The sequence below is a fragment of the Stenella coeruleoalba genome, assembly GCF_951394435.1.
Source record: "Stenella coeruleoalba genome assembly, chromosome: 8".
Taxonomy (NCBI): Eukaryota; Metazoa; Chordata; class Mammalia; order Artiodactyla; family Delphinidae; genus Stenella; species Stenella coeruleoalba.
The window spans coordinates 13550634-13570885 of record NC_137154.1 but is presented as its reverse complement, the minus strand read 5'-3'; the positions used below and the strand labels follow the sequence as shown (position 1 = coordinate 13570885).

The 20252-nt window shown below is 52.8% G+C and overlaps 1 protein-coding gene across 3 annotated transcripts; it reads right to left on the bottom strand.

Annotated features, from left to right (window-relative positions):
* Nucleotides 1-424: 424 nt before the first annotated feature.
* On the bottom strand, nucleotides 425-20061 carry ARHGAP1 (Rho GTPase activating protein 1). Of its 3 annotated transcripts, XM_079929751.1 has the most exons (14): nucleotides 19944-20016; nucleotides 19265-19341; nucleotides 16210-16391; nucleotides 15892-15987; nucleotides 9108-9195; nucleotides 4695-4826; nucleotides 4232-4318; nucleotides 3933-4031; nucleotides 3457-3564; nucleotides 3301-3377; nucleotides 3050-3127; nucleotides 2530-2658; nucleotides 2243-2346; nucleotides 425-2097 (listed from the first exon to the last, which is right to left on the bottom strand). In XM_079929751.1, the coding sequence occupies exons 3-14, from the start codon at nucleotides 16340-16342 to the stop codon at nucleotides 1927-1929; spliced, it is 1302 nt and encodes a 433-aa protein (XP_079785877.1). In that variant the 5' UTR covers nucleotides 16343-16391; nucleotides 19265-19341; nucleotides 19944-20016; the 3' UTR covers nucleotides 425-1926. The 3 variants fall into 3 exon arrangements, with proteins under 3 accessions (XP_079785877.1, XP_079785878.1, XP_079785879.1); XM_079929752.1 differs by lacking the exon at nucleotides 19265-19341 and having other exon boundaries at nucleotides 19944-20061; XM_079929753.1 differs by lacking the exons at nucleotides 19265-19341; nucleotides 19944-20016 and adding an exon at nucleotides 17118-17225.
* Between the last annotated feature and the right edge of the window lie 191 nt (nucleotides 20062-20252).

The window sequence follows — 20252 nt, the reverse complement described above, 5'->3', positions numbered from 1 at the left end:
GATCTTCAGAGAAATTAAGCAACAGTCTCGGACGTGGGACCAGTTACATGACAATTACCAGTTAGAGCTGGTTGTGAGTGATCGAACTAGGATTCAAACCCTGGTCTCACTCTAAAGCTTGTGCTGTGGTCCACCACAGTCTGCTCTGTTTGGAGGAGAGAGGTCCTGGTTTTAGGATATAGCACTTGGTGGCCAGTTGGAATGTATAGGTGCAAAAAGGAAGGGGACTGTTCACACTTCTAAGCCTGGAATATGGTCAGAAAGCTGGCTTCATACCGGCTCACAAGTAAGCAGGATGAGGAAGGGGTCAGATTGACTGGGGAGGGGACTTCCTGAAGCCCCTATCTGCTCTTCTTCCGCAGCCATACCACACCTCCCACCCAGTTATGAGCCTCCACGCCCACTTCCTTATCAGCCAGATGGGCAGTTTTCCATCTCCATTTTTATTGAAGTATAAAAAGTGCAAAGGTGAAATACATGATTGGTGCCAAGGAAGTCATTGTGAATGTGAATACTTGATTCACTGTACAAGTCCCCCCACCCCCAGGTAAAGACCAGTTGGGGGTGGATAGGGGAGAGACCAAATAGACCCACGAGGCTCCCCAGTAAATGGGGCTCTGAGCAACACCTGATACAAAGGAAGGCAGGCAGAAATCAGAAGCCTGGGCCTGGCCTGGAGACACAGGGACTGATAGCAGCCACACCAGGCCTTGGGACTCCTGACATGCTAGTGTCCTGGGAAAAGAGCCCAGTGAGGTCAGGCCCAGGCCACACCCGGCTCGCAGATGAGGCAGGACTGGTCAGTGAGGACCGCCACAGTACAGGCTCTGGCCAGGGCTGCAGGAAGGTGGTTCACCAGGAAGGGACAGCTGGAAAGAGGGATATCCATCATCATCAGAGTCCAAGGGGAGGTTGCTAGAACTTACCTGGCAGGGGCCAATCTAATTAGCAAAATCTCTACCCAGCCCCTCCAGGAGTCCAAAACTGGAGGAAGGAGCCACCCCAGATCCTGAGGCACTGAGTCACCCCTGGCCAGAGCAGGGACCGGTGTGACTCCACAACAGACGTGCCTAAGGATCTGTCCAAGTAGGAAGGGAAGGGAGGCAAGGCATGGGGGGTGGAGTGGGCGGGGACTGGTTGTCAGTGGTCTGACCAGACACTAGGAGGCTCTCAGGGGTGAGAGTGGGGTGTCTATTTTGAATGGATGCTGGGACTCAGCCCTGTCATCCAAGCTGCCAGTCCTGGCAGAACCAGGGGGCTAAGACACCCTGGGGGCAGTACCACTTGGGAAAGGCTGACCCAGGATGTGTGGAAGAGAAGGCAGACATAGGACTCCAGGCTGTCATTCGTTAACTGTGTAAATGCCAGAGGCTGAGCCACCAGAGGGGAGGACAGGAACAGGGTGCTTGCAACCAGGCCTTCACCCAGACAGGGAGGAGTCACAGCAGGGCCAGCCCAGGCCAGCTCAGCCTTTCATTCCCCAGCAGTCGGGAAGGGGAGGACCAGCCCCAGCTACCAGCCCAGCCGGCAGTGATTTTGGCATCTCCAGTTGCCAGGGGAAGAGGCAGGAGAAAGCAGGTAAGCAAGCGGTTGCTGGGGCCAGTCCTCCTGCCTGAAGAGCGAAGGCCAGCTCTGCAGAGCCCGGCAGGAGCCAGGGATCCAAAGAGGCAGTGAGAAGTATAAGGCGAAGAAAAACGTCTTGTGGTTACAGCGAGGCCCCTGGGGCCGGTGAGGTGGGCTGGACAGGAGGGGAGGAGGAGCTGTCCAGTTGGCTGGCTCCAGCTTCTGTCTCCAGGGGGCTCACAGCCCCTTTCTGGGCAGGAGCCCTGGGCTCCCGTAAGGCTGAAGCCAAGAGGAAGAGTCCAAACCGGGGCTATCAGAGAAGGGGGCGGGTGGGGCAGGGGCTGGGCTCAGAGCCCCTTGGAGTCAGGGCTGAAACAGCTCCCCTTGATGATCCAGGAGGAACTTGGTGAAGGTATTGATGGGATTAATGGCCTTGAGGGTGATGGCAGCATCCTTGGCCCACAGCAGGTTAGGGCCGAAGACAACAGCCAGGTTAGTGTTGGTCATCTTGTTCTGGTCACAGAGGGCAGAAATCTGTGGAAGGAATCAGGGGGCTGCAGCAGGAAGCCAAAGACGCCGCCTCCCACGCCTGGCAACCACACCCAGGAGCAGCAGCCATGGCAACTCCTCCTCCCTCTCTCCTCCAGGTAAGTGGTAGAGGCCCAGGCTGAGGTCTCACCTGCACCAGGAAGGCAGTGAGGAAACGCAGCACCAGGTAGTTCTCCTCGGGCAGCATCTGGAAGGCCTGCAGCGTGGCCTCCACTCTCTGGCTCTCATCAATGTCTATGAGGAAGGGGGGCCCAGGTCACAGGGGCCCATGGCTGGACTGGTTCGGGAAGCCCTGTCATGAGGCTAGGGGGAAGACCCAACCAGACTTTCCTTGAAGGACAGGCCAAACCCACCTGCTCTGAGTTCAGCTGCAACCCCACCCTGAAGAAGCTGGAGAAGGGGGAGAGGGGCACTCACTGAGGAAGCCCACAACGTGGGAGTAGAGGTCAAAGGTGAGCAGGGGCTCAGGAAGCTCCCGGAGGAAGGTCTTGAGAATGACCGCTGGCAGGTGCAACTCATTGTACTGGTCGAAGTCCACAGGCAGCCCTGGGGGGTGGGGAGGGGAGGAGCTGGGCCGAGCCTGGAGACCAGCAGCCAATCCGGAGGCCAAGCAGGCCCCACAGCCTGACTTCACCCTTGGCCACAAGCCTCCTCCTCCCACTGGGACAGGGGGCACAGGGTCAGGCCATCTGGGGAGTGGGGCCCCCAGCACACACCACAGTTATTCCTCGCCTCTGAATGACCCTGAACCCAGGCTCCAGAAGACTGACCTATGAGAAAGTAGGCCTGGGACAACCAGGCAGGAGTGAGACCCATGTAATTATACCAAATGCCACAGAAAACTCACACACACACACACACACACACACACACACGTGTGCACGCGCATGATCTGTACTGGCCCTCTGGGCTTCGACACATCCCTGGGGCCACTCACCCATGTTGTACTTCTGTTGCACTTCCCGTACAACTTGGGTGTTGGCCGACCTCCGGAAAATCCCCTCAGTGGTGAGAGCTGGGAAACAGTGGGGCCTGGTGAGTCTCAGAGCTCTGGGGCAACGTGCGGACTCCCCACCCATTCTGTGTCTTGGGGTCCCGGTCAGGGTCAGTGTGGGTGCTGGCGCACGTGGGACCTTGCCCAGCCCTGCCCAGCAGCTTCCCGATGGGAGAGGGCTCCCTGGCACTCACCGTGGGCCTGTAGGTAGGCAACGGTCTCCCGCAGCACGAGCGGAATGGGCTCCTGCTCTGGGTTCTTCTCCCGGAGGCTGTGGGCACAACGCAGTGACGGGTCTGCAGTCCTCCTGGTCCCCGGGTGCCAGCCCCGCCCACCTTTCGCATACTCACTGCTGCAAGGAGACCCCGAACTGCTGGTTGGGCAGAGGGGGCCGCGGCGGCATGGGCTTGGGGGCTGTCGCGGGGCTCTTCTGGGTGGATTTGAGGAAGTCATCATACCTGGGGAAGCAGCGGGGAGGGTCAGGGCCCCCACCTGGCTCTGCAGTCACTGTGGCACCTCTTGTTTGTCAGGCACTTACTGTGCTATCTTACGTGGATAACCTCATTCAGTCCTCCCACCCACCCAGCTTTACACAGAAGTGAAGACTTTAAAGAGATTCAGTTACAGAGCTTTTCAGTGACAGATACGGGATCTGGACTTGCTCTGACCCCATGTGCTACCCCTTACTCATCACATCTGCTTCCCCTGTGTATCCTGGCGCTGTCAAGGCTGCTTCTCCCCTTGGCCGGCACATCCTACCCCCACAAACATGATATATGTGGACAGTGTGCCCGGTGGGCACACACAGCCCCCACCGCGGTCTCACTTGAGCACTTGGCGAGGGATCCCCAGTTGCTCCAGCTTCACATGCTCGCTCAGCTCACTCAGGTAATTCACATAGAAGATCTTCTGCCCAAACTTGAAGCTGCCGATGGAAGAAAGGGTATGGGTCCAGGGTAGGCCCGCTTCAGCAAGCCTCCACTTTCTCCTCAGCAGCCCACCCAGATCAGACTGAGGCCTAGCCCCAAAGTGGTCGGTCCCCAGGATGCTTGGCTTCCTCAGGTATCTGCTTCACAGTTCAAGGGGAAGCACAAGAGACGAGTGCCCCGCCCTGGGCCCACTCACCTAATGATGGGCTTGAAGAGGATGAGCAGGGTCTTGATGAACATGGTAGGGTGCACGATGTACAGAGCCTTGATATTCTTCTTGTACCTGCAGAGGCAGAACGGGGAACTCAGGAGTGGGCATGGTAGGAGAGGCACAGAGCTAAGCTCTTAATGTACAGTTACTGATTTGATGACTCACAGTAAGCCTTCGAGGTAAGTGCCATTGTTGCCCTATTTTACAGATTAGGAAACGGGCTCAGAGAGGTTAAGTAAGATGAAAGGTCACAGAGCGAGTAAGTAGAGAAACTGGGATTGAAGCCCAGGCCATTCCAACTTGAGACTCTTTGTGTTTAGTTTACCCAGGTAGGGGGGACCCGCCTCCCCCGGCATGGAATACGTTCCTGCCCAAGCAGAGGGCAGCCCAGAACCCGGCAGAGCTGCTGGACCCTGGGCCCTGGAGCTCCTCCGAGGCCCTAACCCACTTGCGGTCAAACTCCCGGTAGGCGTCCCGGAGCCAGCTGAGGGAGGGCTTGTTGTCGCTGGTCAGGCCATGGTGCAGGTAGAGCAGCGTGTAGTCGCTCTCCACATACTGGTCCAGGGTGTGCTTCAGGTATCTGTAAGAGATGAGCCCCACTCAGGCCTGCCCTGTATGCAAGTGGGGCCCCATTAAGACAGAACCAGTGCCCCAGGAATCCCCTCCTCCTGCCTCCGCCAGCCCCTCTCCTGCCCTGTCTGTTCTGGCTGCATAATCAGTCACCATGTTGGGGTGGAGGAGGAACGAGGTAGTGGCTGGGCTGCGTGGAGGAATAATAAGAACAACAGCAGCTCTCAGGTTTGAGCACTGACTAGGAGTCAGGAGACCAGGACTCTAACTGGAGCCATCTCACATACCTGCAGTAAAAATGGGAATAACATTTCACTCACAGGATTGCCCTGAGTCAACAGTAATGATGACAGTCACCATTTACCAGTATTAAGCTCTTAGTGTCTACCAAGCACTTTGTATGCAATATCTCGTGCCTTCCTCATTATAATGGAGGCCAATACTATCCCCTTCTTACGAGCGAGGGCAGTGAGGCTGAGAGAGGTCAAGTGCTTCTCTGAGGTCACACAGCTTGTGGTGGAGACTGGAGGTGAACTAACTCCAAGTTTCGCCTTGTTGATCATGGGACAGCTCTGCCTTTTACACTCCCAGCGCTGTCTGTAGAACACTGTGCCCACGAAAGGGGATCAGGGTGGTCAGAGGGTCCCCTCCCCTGCTCCAGTCACTGGACGTTCTGTGGACCAAAGACCCACACCTCAAGTTCCCTATGCTCACAACACAATACCTACCACCCAACACAAACACACATACGGGTGTTGGGCCCACCTGAGGTGGAGAAGTATGAATTGAGTGAACATGAATTCCAGAAAGGGAGAGGAGCCCAGTGGAAAACCCTCTTTCTGGTTGGCCAACAGCTCCCAGGCCCCAGCAGGAACACCACTCCAGGCTGGGAGGCTGGACATGCAGGAATGCTAAGGGCTTCCAAGGGGAGGAGGGAAAGGAGGGGAGGAGGGAAAGGAGGGAAGGAGCCTTTTTATTTTTTTTAATGATTTGGAAAGCTTACAGTTATTAATTAGAAATCTGACGGCTTTTGTTTAAATTTATTTAATTAGTTAATTTATTTTTGGCTGTGTTGGGTCTTCATTTTTGTGCGCTGGCTTTCTCTAGTTGCAGTGAGTGGGGGCTACTCTTCACTGCGGTGTGCGGGCTTCTCATTGCGGTGGCTTTTCTTGTTGCAGAGCATGGGCTCTAGGCGCGCAGGCTTCAGTAGTTGTGGCTCACGGGCTCAGTAGTTGTGGCTCGTGGGCTTTAGCAGTTGTGGCACATGGGCTCAGTAGTTGTGGCTCGTGGGCTCTACAGTGCAGGCTCAGTAGTTGTGGCGCACAGGCTTAGTTGCTCCGCGGCATGTGGGATCTTCCTGGACCAGGGCTCCAACCCGTGCCCCCTGCACTGGCAGGTGGATTCTTAACCACTGAGCCACCATGGAAGCCCGGGAAGGAGCCTTGGGAAGTGCCCAAGGATGTGACTAAGTGCCCAGACACAACCTGACCTATCCCAGAGAGGCTAACCTAAACATTGGTCCATGGGTGCCAGCACTGGCGGACATGTGAGGTGTCTTATGCTGGATTTATTATCTTGATTCCCATCATTATCACTATACAGTAATTTACCCCTTACACACATTGAGCACTTTGCAGTTTGAAAAGAGCTGTCACATAAAAGGATGGCATTTTGCAACTATAAAATAGCAAAAGTTAGGGACTTCCCTGGTGGTCCAGCAGTTAAGACTCTGCGCTTCCACTGCAGGGGGCATGAGTTCGATCCCTGGTTGGGGAACTAAGATCCCGCATGCCACGCAAAAAATAAATAAAAATAAATAAATAAAATAGCAAAAGTTGTAGTGAAAATACACTCATCCTTTGATGAATGTTATGACCTTTTGGAGGTCAATAAACTGATGTTTATCAGAAGCTATAAAATGTTCATACTCTGACCTGATAAAAATATGTCCAGGGGGCTTCCCTGGTGGCGCAGTGGTTGAGAGTCCGCCTGCCGATGCAGGGGACATGGGTTCGTGCCCCGGTCCGGGAGGATCCCACGTGCCGCGGAGCGGCTGGGCCTGTGAGCCATGGCCGCTGAACCTGCGTGTCTGGAGCCTGTGCTCCGCAACGGGAGAGGCCACAACAGTGAGAGGCCCGTGTACCGAAAAAAAAAAAAAAAAAAAAAAATATGTCCAGGAATTTATCCCAAGGAACTAATCAAAGATGAACAGAAATGTTTTTGTAAAAGGCTGTTCATTATAGCCTGTTTTATAATGGGGGGAAAAATGAGCAGCAAAGTAAGTGTCCAAGAACAGAATGTTGGTTAAATAAATTACAGGAGATCTATAAATAGAATACCTCACAGGATGTTTCTGCAGACAGAACCAATCTGTGAAGTTGGATGTGAGAACAGTGGTTACCCTTTGGGGTACTGCCTGGAAGAGCAAAGGGAAGTTTGTAGGTGTGGATGACATGGGTGTATTTCGTTTTTGAAAATTCATCAAGTAGTATACATAATGTGTTCACTTTTCTGGATACACATATGTCAAAATTTTTTGAAAGGATATCCTTGAAGAATGTTTAATGCTCAGAATATAAAAACATTATGTAAGATACAAAACTGACTATAGAGTTCTGTATATGTTATAGAAAAAATGGGAAGTGAATACACTAAAATGTTAACAGTGGTTTTCTCTCTGGGTGGTGGGTTTATGGGAGACTTTATTTATTGCTGTCTGTATTTTTTCTTAATAGCTATCTACATTGTTCTACATTCTTGAAATCTGTGATACTTTACAAATGAATACAATGGCATTTCACAGGGCTCAGGAGAGACCTGACCCCAAGCACACAGCTGGTAAGAGGCAGAGTTGAAGTTTAACTGGTCTTCTGCATCCAAGCTTCAGGTACTTTCTATTTCAACCCCCCAGATCTGGCAGGACAGCTGGGAAAAGCCAAGTCTGAGATAATCTGACTGAAAACAAGATGACAGGACTGATGCATGATGAAAGCACCTCCCTGCCCGGCCAGGTGGTGGCGGGGAGATCCCGCTGGGAAGGAGTGGAGGATGGACAGGATGGGTGACAGAGGGCTTCCCGAAGGCAGACGAAGCCCCAGAGTGGAGGCTGCCTTGCTCAGCACGCTCTCTCCTGAAAGCTGGGTGCTTTCCCATCCACCTCCTCTGACCTCCTCCCACTCAGCCCATAATCTGGCCAGGAGTCTGTCACCTGCCTTGTCAAATACTGTGACAATAAACCCAGAAAGGGGGACAGGTGACTCAGCCACCCTCAGGCTGGGCTTCTTGGTCTGTTCCTGGCTGGGCCACGTGACGGGCCTGGAGCAGGCTCTGCCTGCCTGCACGGTGGAGGAGCAGTGGGAGGAGGGCTCAGGAGACCAGAGAGAAAGCATTCGCACAAAGCTGGAGAGACTCGGGCCTGGCCCTGGCTCACAGGACTGCACGGGCTCTGCAGTCAGGCCCTCCCCTTCTGTTGCTGTAGCCCCGGACTGTCCCCAACCCCACAACAGCCCCTCCACACACACAACCATTCAGGATCCCAAAGAGCTGGTAAGGGCGGGGCAGACATTTGCAATTGCAGGAAGTGCTTTAAAGTGTCAGGAAAGGAGTGCAAGATGGAAACTGTACACACACTGAGGAGCCTCAGGAGGAAGTCAGTTATGGCTCTGCCTCCAGGGATCCCGCACCTGCTGTGGACCCAGCACTGGCCTAGTGGTGGCTCAACGATGAACACTTATCAGAACACAGCCTGTCAAACTCCTGCTTTCAATCAGCCTTTGGACTTGCATCAGATTTCTAGACCAAACAGAGCTATTACCTGTATTTAGCTATTAGAACCTGGATAGGTACAGAAGTTGCTGGCACCAGATTTGGCACAAAATAACACTAATTATTCATGTAAATGATGAACAACTGCAACTGCCTCAGAAGTGCACCATATCGTTATCATAATCAGTCCTCACATTTGGATGGTATTTTACTTTTCAAAGCATTTTCAAATGCAGTATCTCACTCCTATGAGGAACAAGGGCTGTATTATTATTCCCCAAGAAGAGTGAAGAAAAAGAGGCTTAAAGAGATGAACACACTTTCCAAGGTCACACAGATGGTTTCCAGGACTAGAAACCAGATCTAACACCTAGCCCAGTGCTCCCAATATCCCTCAGGAGAAGAGGGGAGGCCTTGAGGGAGGTGGCTTGGTACCCCCGGGGCAGGAAGGGACAGTAAGGAAAATGGCTCCAGGCCGTAGTGGGGATCTGAGCACGGGTTCCATCACTTCCCCATGGGTACTCACCCCAGGAGCTTGCTATGGTCCAGCTGGTGGCTCGGGGGCATTCGGCAGGCACTAAACACAATGATCTTCCGCCCATACTTGTCATCTCCTAGGTGTGGAGAAAGGTGGAGCACAGTGGGTGAACAATAAGCCAAGAGAAGTCAGGTGAGGATCTGAAAGGGGCCAGGCCTGGAGACTGTACCATTTAGCGTTGGGGCCAGAGTGGCCCATGCGGACAGACCTCTGGGCAGGTGCCTGCACTCAAGGGTGTGTCACTGAAGAAAGAGGGACAGGTGGTCTCAGGGCTACAGAGCTGGGGCACAAAAAAATAACATGACTTCTTAAAAAGTCATGCCTGGTGGAAACAACCCAAATGTCCATCAATGGATGGGCAGATGAAGAAAATGTGGTGTATCCATGCAATGGACTACTGGCTATAAAAAGGAATGGAGTACTGATACACGCTACATTGTGAATGAACCTTGAAAACATGATGCTAAGTGAAAGAAGCTGGACATAAAAGGCTACATATTGTTTGGTTCCATTTATATGAACTATATAGGTAAATCTGTAACAACAGAAAGCAAATTAGTGGTTATAGGTGCTGGGAGGAAGGGAGAATAGGGATTGATGCTTATGGTTATGGGGGTTGGTATGGGTGAAACTATGGATGAAATGGATGAAATGATGGAACTAGATAGAGGTGGTGGTTGTTCAACATTGTGAATGTACTAAATACCACCAAAGTATACACTTTAAAATGGTTAATTTTTTTCTTTTTTTTGGCTGCGTTGGGTCTTTGTTGCTGTGCATGGGCTTTCTCTGGTTGCGGTGAGCGGGGGCTACTCTTCGTTGCGGTGTGCGGGCTTCTTATTGTGGTGGCTTCTCTTGTTGCGGAGCATGGGCTCTAGGCGCGTGGGCTTCAGTAGTTGCGGCACGCAGGCTCAGTAGTTGTGGCTCGCAGGCTCTAGAGCACAGGCTCAGTAGTTGTGGCACACGGGCTTAGTTGCTCCGTGGCATGTGGGATCTTCCCAGGCCAGGGCTTGAACCCGTGTCCCCTGCATTGGCAGGCGGATTCTTAACCACTGCGCCACCAGGGAAGCCCCTAAAATGGTTAATTTTATGTTATATAAATTTCACCATAACTAAGAAAACAAAAAAAGTCACAGCCACCAAAGCAACTGTTACCTTGCCGTACATCATATTAAAACTCCACACCTATTCCAGAAGCATCTCCTCTGAGCAGCCTGTATTTGAAAAACTTCTTGAAGCTACCTTCTCAGAAAGCCTGAGGCCAGTGAGGAAATCAGTCTGATTACTTAACAGTCATGTCTTGTTTTTGACTACTAACAACACTTTCTGATTTTACTGCCAGAATTATTTGCCACAGTTGATTGACCTCTGGACATTTCTAAAAATCATTCCTTTCTCATTAAGGATATTCTAAAAAACATGGAGTAGAGAGGAGTTTGTAACACTTTGGGAAGGTGCTCATTTGAGTGTAACCACTGAGGGATGTCTGTCCAAAACTAGTCACTATTTCATGGTCTGACCATCTGGCTTTGTCATGAAGCTGGGGAGCTCCTGAGACATATGCCACAGCCTCCCAAGGTGAGATGCTCTTCCAGGGTCAGTGTGAACCAGGGACTCTAAGCACAGCTCGATGGGGACAAGGCCTGGTCCCCACTCCCCCATGTCCCAGGGCCCTTCCCTTTATCTTTACCCTCACACCTCTCCAGAGTCATTCTTGCCTAATCCCCACTGCTTCAGAGGCAAATAAAAAGACCACTTACACAGCCCACACAGTCTGTCCTCCTTCTACCTCTGAGGATTCAGGGATTCCCCAACAACTTGCTGAGTGTCTTCTCCATGTTAAATAAACCATGATCTTGATGATCCTTCTTGGTCAGTGAGTGACTTAACCCAGGACTCAGGGCTTTTCCAAAGTGGTTGCCAAGGCTCTGACCCTTTTCTCAAGGGCTGGGGCAAGACTCATTGGAGGGGCTGAGGAAGGCTTCTGGAATGTGGGCAGCATGGCCCCAGTCCCTGCTGGTGGCCCAGCCTGGTGCTCTGGCCTGAGCTATTGCCTCACTCCCAGCAGTCTCCCACTGTGTCCAGCCTCTGGATCAACCCCTCCAGTGATTCCATCTCCACCCAGAACACTGCCTAGTCTCTGCTGGCCCTAGCCAAAGGTCCTAGTCAGGACCCTCCAAGAATTTCCTGGGTCAGGGTCTGAGGCCTGGCCCACCAAGCCCAGAGAGAGGCTCCGTTCTCCTTTCTAAACTGCCCCAGCTTCTAGCCTTGGAGAATTAGAAACATCTACCTGCCCATGACTCTCCTGCCTTGACTTCTTTCTTCCTGAACCCCACCCCAAGCTGTATAAAAGCCCCTTAGAAAGGCTCACAGGACTTTGAGGCTTGGCCCCACCAACCCCCTCTGCAGGCTCACACCATGCACACCTTCGGCCCAGTCCGCAGCAGGTGGCTTTAGCCTCTGTCTCTCATGCCAGACAGACTTCCTCTAGGCAATTCTGCTCCCCTCCTCTAGGCTAACTCCTTTGAATCCTTAAGACTCATCCCAGGCATAATCTCCCAGAAGCCTGTGTCCCCTCCTCCTCCCCGCAGGCAGGTTAGCTGTCCCGTTTCATAGCTCCCAGCATGAACCATCACCCGTCTCTGTCACAACACTGACTCTCCTGTATAACTATTTATGTGTCTGTCTCCTCTAGTGGCTGTGAGCAGCTCAAAGACAGGGACTGTCTTGTCCATCTTTAAATGTCCAGATGGTCCAAAGCCCAGCAATGTGGCAGGTATTCAATAAACGCTGGTAGCCTGTCACAGGTCGGCATTACACGGTATGCACGGTTCTATTTCTGAGTTTGCTCACCATGTTATCTGGGATATGAGACTGCTTTGGACAGTTTCCCAAAGCCTGGGGCAGAATTTCTCCAGACTTAACAAGCAGAGAACCCTCTGCAGGTATGTCTGAGGAGGAGACGGTGCAGCTCCATCCAGCAGCAGGTCTATTTTGAAAGACCAGGTGTCACCTGTTCCCCTCCACACCCTGGACCAGATCCTGAGGCGCTGGGTTCCTTCCAGGCCAGTTGGGGGTGGCTCTGCGGCCTGCTCTGATTCACTTCCCATAGGCTTTGACAGGAGAAAGAGCAGACTGGCAGTGGGCAGGGATGAAGGGTTAGACTGCCCAGCCCACCCTCGTGGACAATCTGGAGCTTCAGAAACCCCTGGGCCTTCTATTATGAGCCTGTGGGGCGGAGGGACATCATCTGTCTACTCCCCTCTAAGCAGAGGAAACGCCCAGGGCATAGTGGAAAACACTGGGAGGAGCATGGAGGATTCTAAAAGATTCTCTTCATCACTGCCCTCCAACAGTAAGGCAGCCCTCATTGGCCGGCAGATTTGAGGACTTAGGCAGAGCAGAAAGTCTGAGCTCACAAGGCTCTGGTATTTAAAGAGCTGGTAACTGGTTAAGCAAGCAACTGAGGTGAGAGGCCAGAGGCCTGTAGTTCCACCGCTCAGCTGCCCCAGCAACTTGTAAACAGGAAATTGGGTTCTCAACCAGGTTTCCATCAATGGGCATCCACCAATGTCATGATGTTATATAAAAAATATTACAGGCACGTGCACATGTTTTCTGGGGAAGAGGTCCACACCTTTCATATTTTCAAGGAGGACTCCTGACCAGTTTCAAGAACTGCTTCCCTGGACTGTATGCTCCTTGAAGGAGGGAATGTGCATTGTTCCTCAATGAATCCTCAATGCTGGGGACTTCCCTGGTGGTCCAGTGGTTAAGAATCCACCTTCCAACGCAGGGGATGCGGGTTCGATCCCTGGTCGGGGAACTAAGATCCCACATGCCACTGGGCAACTAAGCCCACGCGCCACAACTACTGAGCTCGCGCACCTCAACTAGAGAGCCTGCATGCCACAAACTACACAGCCCACATGCTCTGCAGCCCATGCGCCACAACTAGAGAGAAGCCCACGTGCCTCAATGAAAGATCCCGCGTGCTTCAACTAAGACCTGACACAGGCATAAATAAATATTAAAAAAAAAAAAATCCTCAGTGCTGAGTACTGGACTTGTTCCCAGAGTAGGTGTTTTATAAATGCATGCCAAGTAAAGTCAGGATGGGGATGGGGGACAAAGGAGGGGGCTCAGAGAGGGACTGGATGGCAAGACTCCCAGACTAGCAAAGAACGAGACATGGGCAACCCCAGGGCTTAGTCCGTCCTCTCCTCCCTGGAGTGGAGTCCCACTGCCCAAGTCCTTGAGTGGCTCGGGCATTTGCCAGCAGGCAGGGTAACGGCTCCTACAAGAAGCATGTGTATAAAGGCCTGGGAGTCCCCTCCTCATCTCAGAAGATTCAAACAGATTTACCCTGGAAAAAGAAGGGAAAGAAGGAGCTGGCAGCACTGGTGGCTCCAGAGCACTGAGGGAGAGGGCTCAAAAAGGAGGCACAGCGTTTGTTGAAAGCACCAGGAAAAGACCAGCCGCCAGAGAATGAAACCTCTGCATTCCCAAGATACGGATCAGGAACTTCCCAGGGGAACCTGGGTATTAATCAGCAACAGAGCAGCTCCTCCAGCAGGCGTTCTGGGACCCGCCAGACCAGCACACTCCCGTGACCTGAGAGCAGGCCAACCAAGGAGATGGGAGGTGGGGGGCTGGGGCACATTGGTTAAAATGTGAAATTGTCAGGAATAGTGCAAGCCAGCTGACATCATCGTTGGTAGCTAGAAATCTGCTATTTGTAGTTAGAAATTGCACGTGTTACAAATAATACAAATAATAGCCTTTTCTTTTTTTTCTTTCTGGAGGGCAGACTATTAAACCTTTACCAGTACACCACTGGAAAGAACCCATGTGGACCAGTCAGGTTTGACCGTGGAGCATGACAGCTACTGCCAGCAAGGGAGAACAGAGGCTACAGAGGAGTTGGGGACATAACACATCCTCCCTTCTAACGTGGGCTCTTTCTCTGGTTTCCAAGGCCAGGAAACTGGCCTCCCAGGAAGTCACCATAGCCTTATCAAACAACTCTTGCTCTGGCAGTGCCAATCCAAACTCTTCTCAGCAGTCAGAGAGGCACACACATGGGGGACACCCCACCAGAGGGGCCCTGAGCCAGCACTCGAGCCTGGCCATTGCTTACAGCCAGCCCCACGACCCCCATGGACAAGATCCCCCCTCCCCTGGAGCTCCTTCCCCTTTGGGCTCTGGATGTGTGGGCTCCCCACACAGTCCCCACCCTGTCAAACCTCCCATAAATCCCCTGCTATTTCCAGCTCCCAAGTACCACCAGCTCCCAGCTCCCAGCTCCCTGGAGTGGGGCTGCAATTAAGCTGGATCCACCTGGCCTCCACCAAGAGCCCTTCTTGATCCACAGCCCAGAGAGGCCAAGCACAGAGAGCCAGGAACACACCTACACACCTACCTGGCTGGGCCCCCTCAGGCTCATCGCACCCTGGAGAGACAGAAACATATTGCAGCTCTGCTTGCAGGGGTCACCTGGTGGGGATGGGGGCAGTCTTCCCTGCTCTGCCTTGTGACTTGGCCACATAGCCAGGAGGATGTCAGCAGAGAGACTCCTTCACATCAGACATCCCTATGCCCCAGTCAGGTCCATCTCTAGGAGTGAGGCAAGTTCTGAGCCTTCAGGTGACTCTCCTGTACTCAGGGCAGGACCAGGCCAAAAAAGAACTCTCAGCCTTGCTTCTGTAGGGGTGACAGAGGCCATAGCCAAGTCCTCCAATCCAGACCAGGGCAGGCATCAGGAACACAGATGCCAAGGAAACACCTTGACATTAGGAACAACCCTCTCAGCTGCCCCATCCCTCCCTGAGCCCAGCATTCAGGAGAGACGGAGCTCCCTGCTGCTTCCCTATGGCCGAATGCCTCCAGGGCCCCCTCAGCCAGCACCACTCAGGGTTCCAGGGGCCACAAGCTACGTGGCTCCCCTTGCCCACCCCAATGCCTCAGGGCCGTGCTGCCATCCTTGCTTACAGCTGAAGAAGAGACAAAGGATCCTACAATTCCAATTTCTTCGTCTAGCACTAGGACCCTATAGGCAGAAACCAGGTCATCAACATCTCTGCTACCTCCCTTGCTCCTGGAGGCTTCTGGGTCCTGCATTATGAACAGGAGGGCGGGAGCTCACTGAGGCCAAGACCCAAGGGGGGGCTCTGCGCTCATTCGTAGCAGGGTAGCACATCTGTGGGTAACCTGATGCTCCAGGAGTCATGTGCCTCCTAACTTCTGGAAGGAGGCTCTGCCATTCCAGACTTCCTTGGAGGTACGGTTTCCCCGGAGGGACTGGCACCTCCCTGCTCCCCAATAACTGATGGGGAAGAAAATCTGACCTGAGGGCAAAGGGAAGGGAGATGAATGAACACTTATTGAGGGCCAACTACGTTCTGGCTGTGGGCTAGGTCCTGATATACGTTCACCATTGTCATCCTCTCAGCAACCCTGTGAGGAAGGAATGAGCTCAGACTGCAGAGCTGGAAATCAAACCCAGGGCTTTCACAGTGCCTCCCACATGCCATCTGCCAGTGGAGATGCTGAGGTCACAGGTCAGGTTGTGGTTGCAGGTGAACAGACCAAGTGGCCATCACAATCAAGTCTGTATTTTTAATGAATGACACATGGAGCCTCAATAGCCCCAGAGTCAGGGGTCAGAGCGGCCCCTCCCCTGCAGCCCCTTCCCCTAAGGCAGGAGGGCCTGGCTTCCTTAAGCCAGGGATGCAGACTATGAGGGAAAAGGTGCAAGGCTAGGTGTGCTCACCTGCCACCTCCACAATCTGGTGCCGGGCAATGTCGTAGTAAGGGTCATCCCACTTCAGGTGTGTGACAGGTTCCGGGGAGCTGCTTTTGGAGTCATCTGAGGAACACAGCAAAGTCAGGGGATCATCTGGGGGTCTGGCACAATTTTCTCCCTGAGATTCGTGCTCTTTGGCCCTCCCCCCAGTAAGGCTTGTGCTCCCAGCCCCACCCTGGGGCTGGTCTGTTTGCCCACATCCTGTCCTCCTGGGGTCTTCCTTCCACAGGAAGGGGGTCTTCCCTTCTCAGGCGCTTATGGCTGCTGAGATCCAGCCGTACCCACCTGACTTGGGAAAGTCGGGCATTTCGTCTGAGGGCCAGTTCTTCTCATCAATGGAGGCTAGCTTCAGCTGGTTCAGAGCCTGGCTGGCGTCATCCAAAGTCAGGTCGTCGTGCAGCTCTGAGAGTGGGTCCATGGCCGAGCCTCTGCCCCACAGCTTCACGCTGCAGAACCTGAAGAGAACCCTGGGGGACAGGAGGGAGTTGGCAGGTCAGTGACACACTCTTTTCACCCATAACTTCTACAGCAAGCCCTCCTGCTCCCACTCTTTCCTCCTCCAAGCTCCCTTGTCCCTGTTCCTCAACATTCCTCATCCCTGCCAAGAGCTCCATGTAGCTCCTCCTGGCTTTCCTGGCTCCACACTTTTCTGGCATGTTGCCAGAAAAGGCAGCTGGGGCACAGGATGGCACAACTCAGCGCCTGCCTTCAGGCCCTCCAGCTGCATAAGGAAGAGCGGTGCCAGGCCCTGCACTGCCCACCACCCAGCTGGTTCAGTCGAGCAGTCCCAACTGCAGAGGTTCAAGGGCCATGCCCCTCTCCTCCAGGGTCATAGAGCACAGAAGCTTCCCAGGCCCCAGCAGTGATGGGGAAGAGATATTGCAAGAATCTAAGGAGCACAGGGCTGCTCCAAACCCCTGCCTGAAAAAGGTCAGCTGTGGCCCTGGCTACTCCATCCGTCACTCCTGGCCCAGGGAAGAGGAGGTAGCCAGAGACCATAAGACCTAAAAAAAAAAAGGCCATGGCCAAGGGGCCCAGCTGGGTTTGCCCCAGGACAGGAATGAGGAGCAAGAAATGGAATCTTCCTGCCAGTCACTGTGACAATCTGCAGGCTCCTGGAGGCTCCCAAGCCCAATCTACTCTGGGGGGAGCTCCTGACACTAGTTTCAAGGTGGGAAAGATCAACAGACCACCTTAAGGACTGGGGGGTACAGGTGGGCAAGGAGGAAGCCCATGACACCCAGAGTCCAGAGATCCAGGAGGTGGAAAACAGAACAACAGCTGTTGCATGCGGGGAGGGAGAGGAGCCAACTCTGCAACTGGGTTTGCCCAGGTCTGGGGTGTGGCCTCATGGATGTGGCTGAGTGCAGCCTGGAGGAGGCACCTTCTGCCCTCAGCCCTAACCGGAAGCCAATCCCTCTCCCTTCACAAGCTCACCATATGTGTGAGGGCGGGAGTTTCAATTCAACCCACTCGTCCAACCCCAAAGAGGCTGCTCTAAGTCCAGTGCATTCCTGCGGCCTCAAAAAATGACATATATGGTCACAGAATCAGCAGGGCAGATAAGGAGCACAGACAAGACCCAGGCGTGGGTAGGGAGAAGAGAGGAGAACTGTGGGCCCAGCTCCAGATCCTGAACACCTCTGAGCGATGTGACAACCGCCTGCGCACATCACAGCAAAGACTCCATCCGGATGGCAAACCGGCAGCTCCCTACTTACTTACTTAGCAACAACCTAGCAACAACTACCCTGTTACCAGGGCAACCACACTGATTCAGCAGCAAAAGCTGTTTGAAGCTCCTGAGCCAAAACTGAGCCGCCAAACAGCCAGAAAAAAAACCCAAAAAAACCCACTTATTTTTCTTCCTCTTCCTCTCCTCTGGCCTTATCTGCTACCCTTATTCACTGCTCACTACCAAAATACAAGTCCCTTACCACAAACACAGAGAAAGACGTTCTCTATTGTTTGGGAATGCATATCTCCTAGCGAGTGCTGCTGTACCCCTCACCCCAGCTCCCCATTCCAAGCAGCCCTCAGTCTTGAGAAATCCACACCTGATTCAGCTATAAGCTCCTCCCCATATTCAACCAGGAAGCTGTGAGGGCTCCCCCAAAGGGGCCCCTGGCCAGGTAACAGGGACAGAATTTAGCTCACAGTAACCCTCCCCAGGCCTGAGCCTTCTCTCCATCCCTTCTTTTTGGTTACTGCCCAGGCACCAAGAGCTCCTTCTGCCCTGCCCACAGCAGTTCCAGAGAAGTCTTTCTGCACAGAGTGGGTGCTTGATGCAGTGAAAAAAACATGGGATGAGATACATGGAGGACTGGATTATAGTCCTGACTGAGTTGCAAAGATGCTGAGCAAGTCCTTTTCCTATCTAGGCCTAAATTTCCTCATCTACAGAAGTGAAGGCTCCTCCCAGAAATATAATTCTCCAGCATTCTAAATTACTTGTGCTGAAGTGAACAACGGGATTAGAAGGAACAGCTGGGAGTTGAAGTATGTGTGAGGGAGGGAGAGGGACACTCTCTAAAAGGGAGATGAGCTTGAACTCCACCTCTTCCAGTAACTCTTCCATTTTGTCAGTTCTTCCAGAACTGACCCCTCCCCCACCCCATAAACTCCTTTTCCAGCCCAACTAATCACAGTTGTTTCCACCTCCCAGCCAGCCTAGCCTCCCTCACTACCCTCCAACACACAGCTGTTGCCCTCTGTGAGCCCAGAAGCTCAGCTCCCACTCAGTGGGAGGGGGAGGGAAGCTAGTGCAGGGCAATTGTAACATAAAGTAGTAGAAATGAAGCATCCTAGCTGCCTAAGACTCCTGTCACTTACAAGTCCTGCTCCACTCTGCAAAATAATCCTTATTGTCAGATTAGTTTTTCCCTTCTCAGTTGGTAAAATCTCTACCTTTACAATAATCTTCAAGAATCACTTTAGGCAGGCGTGTTAACCTTTGGGAAGTCCTAGAGCTCTCTGAAATTCTGGAGAAATTTATGGACTTTTTCCCTAAGAAAAATCAGCACATGCATGAAATCTTGCATGAAATTTTAAGGGGTTCACAGGCCCTCTTTCCCGTTTAAGAAACCCTGCCTACTCAAAATTACATCTGGCACAGAGTTGATGCTCAGTCATTTGCTGAATGACTGAACAAATCAATTTGTATCCTAAGAGGAAAAGGGAACCAACCACCATGAACTGGATACAAATTATCTTTTCACAACAGCACCAGTGAGGTATGTATTACTAAACCCATTTTACAGTTTGAGAAACCGAGGACCAGAAAAAGTAAGCAAGTTGCTTAGGGTCATACAGCAAGGTCAAGATTTTAATCCATGTCTACCTTAAGGTGGTCGCTTTGTGCAGGTCAATCCCTCAATACTTCTCTAATGGACTGTCATTCAAGAGATTCTCAAAGTTCTGCAAAAGGGCAAAGTAAAGCTTCTCTTTTAATCTCCTCCATGGACAACTGAAATAACAACTTAAAATCGTATTCTCTGGCCTGGGGATCGCCCTCCTAGTTGGGGCTCCAGAATTGTGAAAATGCAAATCCCACAATACAACAGCAAAACTTTTAACTACAATCACATTTGCATAGAGCTTCATGGTTTACAAAACCCGGATTGGGTGTAATTATCCCATTTCACAGATTAAGAAATAGATATGAAAGTGTGGCCTAATAAGTGGCAAAGGTGGAATACTTCCCCCAAATATCTTGGTCTTAGTTCTTCCCCAGATCGGACCAGGGAGACTTCCCCTTCCCACGAGCTTGCTCAATGACAGCGAGCGAGGAGGCCAGGAAGAAGGCAGCAAGGAAGCAAAGTCCTCTCACTTCAGACCCTCGAGGCGGGCCGAATCCCCGCAGCAGGAAGGCCAGGTTCCCAGGGCCCATTCCACCCTTGCTCCCTTCCTCGGTTCCGGTCGGATCCTCCCCATCCGGATCCCCATCCCTTCAGAAGACCAGGCCAGTCCCTTTCCTTCCCCCACCACCTCCCAGGGAGACCCCGCGCCCCGCAGCTCACCGTGGTGGGGCACCGCTCCCTCTGCCACGCCTGTCAAGGACAGGCAAACATCCGGCTACGCGGTCGAATGGGAACCACCCCCTCCCTGTCGCTTCACTCCCCAGCCACTTCCGCCACACCTCCGACCCACTTCCGACCCACTGCCCGGCCCAAACATGGCCTTCGCAGGAGCCCCGCCCACTTCCTTACGAGCCCGCTTACGTGCCCGCCTGGAGGAGAGACTGTATAACCGTCCGACTCGTCCCTCCCAAAAGGAAGCCCTTGAAACAATTAGTTCCTCTCTACCGGATACTCAAATCCCTAGTGGAC